This window comes from Olea europaea, unplaced genomic scaffold, assembly GCF_002742605.1.
Source record: "Olea europaea var. sylvestris unplaced genomic scaffold, O_europaea_v1 scaffold1406, whole genome shotgun sequence".
Lineage (NCBI taxonomy): Eukaryota > Viridiplantae > Streptophyta > Magnoliopsida > Lamiales > Oleaceae > Olea > Olea europaea.
In genome coordinates, this window is record NW_019231585.1 from 111,285 (window position 1) to 116,873 (window position 5,589).

The window sequence follows — 5,589 nt, forward strand, 5'->3', positions numbered from 1 at the left end:
AACAAGATCCACCACCAACGAACCACAACCAACACCAAATCTAACATAACCTCCTCCGTCGCCGCCGCCACAACTCCTACCCACCAATTGAAAACATACCCAAAAAACCCACACCACTGCACACTACAAATCCCGGCCACGATGCGAAGCAAATCTCGATCACGGGTGAACCAGTGACAATCTCATGTATGGTGGCGCAAAGACTCTCATTTGGTTTCTTACAGCAAGCAACACCACCCATAGCCGCTTCTCTCTTGTATCGTCATACAGAGGGCTGAGCGACGCTTGTCTCGTCACTCTGTAGGTAGCACTTGTTGCCATCTTTTGATTGCGCTTATCACCATCGCTCAATTGTTGTGTAGAGAGAGAAGAGAAGATTGGGAAAGGGAAAGGGGTCGACTATGGCTGTATGAAGAGAAAACAGATTGAAAAATATTAAATTTCATTTCATTATATTTCATTTTTTCTCTAATTTTTAACTACACAATCTTTCATAAAATAATATTATACGTAAATAATTTTTTTTTCTTTTTTTTTTTTAAACAATTCATTTTTCAAAACAACACTATTCCTCTCATTTTCATTTTCAATAAATGGGGGCCAAACAGGGGCTAGTATAAGATAAATGGCAGTGGAGTTGATATGCAAAATAATTTTTATATTATTATCATTGATATTTACGATTTTAATCATAACTTATTTTTTAAAGAAAAATTTAGGGTAATTAGCACAAAATGTCCCTACCTTTCGATATTTTTGTGGAAAACGTCCCTACCTTTCTTTTTTTACGGATTACACCATCACCTTTACCTTTTTTTGTGCAAAACGTCTTTCTGTCAACTTTTCGTTAAAATGCTTCATTAAATCAAAAGGTAATTAGCACAAAAGGTCCCTACCTTTCAATATTGTTGTGCTAAGCGTCCATATCTTTCATTTTTGGCATAATTAGCACAAAAGATCCCCACCTTTCAATATTATTGTGCAAAACGTTCCTACCTTTCATTTTTTAAAATTTTCACCTCGACCTTTTACCTTTCATTGCGAAAAAGGTCATTTTCATCTTTTTTTTTTAATAAAATGACGATTTTACCCTCCTATTCAAATAAAACAAAAAGAAAAGATGAATTACTAACTGCAATCATAGTCCTTAAATCTTTAAAAAATTACAAAGAAATCATAAATTCTCAACTACCACCACTTTCATAACCTATCAAGCTGCCAACTATAAATCAACATAATACCACCTTTTGGCCACCATGCCCACCGGACTCCACCACTGTAAATGTGGTGGTTTTGGACAGACTGGTGACCAATACTATGGAGGAGGATATTGAAGATAGTGAGGCGAGGCTGGTGGTGGTGGAGTCCGAAAGGTGGTGCTATATGGATCTATAAGTGGTGGCTTGGTGGGGTTGTGAAAGTGGCGGTAATGGAGAATTTAGGATTTATCTGTAATATTTTGAAAGATTTAAGACTATGATTGCAATTAATTACTTACTTTTTCTTTTCTTTTTGTTTTATTTGAATAGGAGGGTAAAATCGTCATTTTATTAAAAAAATGGATGAAAATGAGCAATGAAAGGTGAAAGGTGGGGGTGAAAATGCTAAAAATGAAAGGTAGGGACGCTTTGCACAATAATATTGAAATGTAGAGACCTTTTGTGCTAATTATGCTAAAAAATGAAAGGTAGAGACGTTTTGCACAATAATATTGAAAGGTAGGGACATTTTGTGCTAATTATCTTTTGATTTAACGGAGAGTTGACAGAAGAACGTTTTGCGCAAAAAAATGTAAAGGTAAGGGTGTAATCCGTCAAAAAACTAAAGTTCTGGACGTTTTCCACAAAAACAACGAAAGGTAGGGACGTTTTGTACTAATTACCCAAAAATTTATAATTCATAAATATGAATTGAGATCTTGAAAACACTTAGTTCATATAATTTTCACTTTTAATATATATATCTCATTTTGATTCATTTCACTAGAATTGAATTATTCTACAAACTCCGTGTTTCTTTGAAAAATCACACCACTGTTCAAGAAAAATTATTGTTATATATCACTATTTATTGATTCTTTTACAATTTGAAGAGAAGATAAAAAGAAAGTGGGTGAATTTTTTTATTTTTTTTAAATTTGTTTACTGAAATTTTGATTCAATCAAATCTGTAAAACTGTGATGTATATGTAGCACAATTGACTATTGATATTTACTTCTGACTACTTTTCCGAGTAATGCTTCATTTAAAATAAAGTTAATATATCTAAAATATCCTCGTGAATAAAAAAGAATTTCTACATAGTTAATTTAGTCCTAAGTATAGAACATAAATTGATATGTTGAATCAATATACCATTCTATTAGCCTTTGTTTGAGCTCTATTTTTTAATAATGCATTTTTCTCCAAACTTATTTTCAACACAGTCTCTTAATAAAATAATATTACCTCGAAATTTAATATATATATATATATATATTTTTTTTTTTCTGTTTTTCAATGATACATTCTCCAAAATTTCACTATTTGAAAATCTATTTTACCACCACTTTCATAACCTATCAAGCTGCCAACTATAAATCAACATAATACCACCTTTTGGCCACCATGCCCACCGGACTCCACCACTGTAAATGTGGTGGTTTTGGACAGACTGGTGACCAATACTATGGAGGAGGATATTGAAGATAGTGAGGCGAGGCTGGTGGGGGTGGAGTCCGATAGGTGGTGCTATATGGATCTATAAGTGGTGGCTTGGTGGGGTTGTGAAAGTGGCGGTAATGGAGAATTTAGGATTTATCTGTAATATTTTGAAAGATTTAAGACTATGATTGCAATTAATTACTTACTTTTTAATCATTTTTTTTTTTTTTTTTTGTTATTTATTAAGTTGAGTGATCAATGGAAAACATTATGAAGTTCGATGAGTACCTCGTGACCACATCCAAAGTTGGGTGAGTGTTGAAATGTAATGCCCTAAAGTTGAATGATCAATAGGAAGCATTCTAAAGTTCACTAAGTAACCCGTGATCACGTTCAAAGTTGGGTGGGTGTTGAAATGCAACGTCATAAAGTTGAGTGACCAATGAGAAGTATTCTGAAATTCAATGAGTAACCCGGTGACCACGCCCAAAGTTGGGCGAGTGTTGAAATATTTAATTCAATAAAGAATGGAATACATCACAAGGCCAATTCAAAAAACCAAAAGAAAGATGCCAGTCAGCCTAAGAACAAGCGCAACAACAGGTTAATGCCATTTTGTTTCTTAAAATGCATCAGACAGATCACAAGGTCATCCCTCTATTATCTGTTCTACAAACAAAAACAAAACAAAACAAAGCAAAACGAGAACATAAATCAAGCAGTCATGAGCTCATAATACTAAAACAGCTAGAGTCGACTAAAACTTGAAATGCCAACATACATAGGCAACCCGCAACCTTCATGGCTATTCATTGCACAAGAGAAATTTCAGCGACAGTGCAACCACCCTATCAAGGTGCGCCACCTCGACGGGTGGCCCATCACACTCCCTCGAGGTGTGTGGTCCACCTGCCGAGGTGTGGTTGGTGCGCCCGCCCCACTGAAGATACCAGATAATTACAGATTAAGGGTTTTTACACCTAAACCAACAACAATGGGAGTAGGCGCCTTACCAAGCTACAATTTTTCCTTTCCTCTCACAAACAAATCTGTGCATTCACTCCCACCTTGCTATCATGCATTTGCACATACAAAACATTTTGACACCACTAAGTTATTCATCAATCTGAATCACAACCAGATAAAAACCATATGAATAAACTAAGCCACAAGATCTTAACCTCATAGACATTATTTTCCATTTTCACAAAAATATGCTATGTTCATCAAAATTCACGAATGGATATTAAAGTCTATAAAATTGCACGACTAACTCAAGTAACACATGCACAGAAAATTTAGCCACATATAACTAGACAACTTGTTTAAAATGACCAACATCTACATCAATCTTCTCCAATTTGATCATGCAAATATGATATTCTCACAACATTGGCAGATCACAGTTCAAACTCATCTTCCAACTTCAACTGCTCAGCTGCAGCCTCCTCCTCTTCATCATCGATCACGAAATATGGATTGTGTGCCTCCGGCTTGAATTTGTACCCTGTGAACACATAAAATGCCAGTGTAGCCAACTCCCCTGCCACCACACTAGTCCAAAGATACTTATAAGAAGTAATTGTCTCCAATGCATAAACCACAACCCTTGTAAAGTAAATGTAGCATATCACAACAATGTAGTAGTGTCTAAACAAAGTCAATTTCATCAAGTTCACTGCAGCTTTTCCATCAGTCCTTGCCGCTTCCCGCAAGTTCTTGATTGACCAAACGATCGGGAAAAGCACTGCACAACAGCAAACAACATCAACAAGCAGGAACACCTGTTTCCATGTCATCCAATCTTGACCATATGGTCCAGTCTCATCAATGACAACTTGAGCTATATTGGCAACCACCTGAAGTGGGATCACAATAATTAAAACCTTCTTTTCTTTATCCTGCAAATACGGCTTAAGGATCGACCATCCAGTCCCAATCAACACAATCAAAGTGAACAAAGTAATCCCCTTCAAGAAGCTAAATATGTAAAATAACACATCCCAGCCATGAGCTGATCCAGTTCGCTTGATATAAGACTTATCCTCCGCCTCACACAGTAAATTGAAGGCTTTCAAGATCACAACGGCAAGCATAAAGAAATGAATTCTAAAGGCAGTCGATCTCTTCCTGTACAAAATATTAATCCAGACAGCAGCGAGCACAAAATATACAATAAAAAACAAGAAATAAACCCGTGGTAAAATTGTCTTTCCAGCGCTAAGATAATCCCGGCGATTAGACTTGCCGTTTTCCAGGTTGTACATGGCGGAGCGAACGTTCATAGAGACCTTGAGTTGAGGAAGGCAATTGGCGAATACAAGTGAGTACTGATCGGCATTGGATTCCGGGTACAAGAAATTGAAGCTTTTTGTGTTGGGGTCTGGGAGACGATCGAAGGTGAAGACCTTGTCGATGGATTCGGATTTCAGAGTGCAGGTGATCTCGCCGTCTTCAATTTGCTGTAGTACGTGGATCCAGGCGTCCTGGGTACAGAGGAAGAATCCGACTTTGGATAGGTCTAGGGTGGAGAGATCGGAATTGGGGCCTGCGAGGGTGAGTTGGGTAACGTTGAGCTCAAGCTGGCCTCGGTGGGTGAAGCCGAACTCGTCGAAGGGGATAATCGGCCGACCATCGGATCGGATCTCGGAGTAACGGATCTCACCGACTGCAGTTGAAGTGATACAGAGAAGAATCGAGAAGAGGAGAGGAAAAGAGGATGACATTATTCGACTAGGGTTTATCAATTCACCGTCGAACCAATTTGATTCAGGGGAAAATACTGAGAATTGAGAGGCTATCAGTTTATTATTATTATGCTTCTTGTTATAGGAAGCTGCCAGGAAACTGCGACTTTTCCAACACATCTACCTTCATTTTTCAAAGGATAAATCTAAGGGTAATCCTCCTTGCACAGGGCCCTGTGCACAGGGTGTGCACAGGGCC

The 5,589-nt window shown here is 37.4% G+C and overlaps 1 protein-coding gene across 1 annotated transcript; it reads right to left on the reverse strand.

Moving 5' to 3' along the window:
• Positions 1-3,800: 3,800 nt before the first annotated feature.
• Positions 3,801-5,534, reverse strand: LOC111375714 (protein GPR107-like). The gene has a single exon (XM_022998580.1). The coding sequence runs from the start codon at positions 5,508-5,510 to the stop codon at positions 4,044-4,046; it is 1,467 nt and encodes a 488-aa protein (XP_022854348.1). The 5' UTR covers positions 5,511-5,534; the 3' UTR covers positions 3,801-4,043.
• Between the last annotated feature and the right edge of the window lie 55 nt (positions 5,535-5,589).

Coding starts and splice junctions, on each gene's coding strand:
- LOC111375714 (XM_022998580.1), bottom strand. CDS start 5,510: ATGTGTTGGAAAAGTCGCAGTTTCCTGGCAGCTTCCTATAACAAGAAG.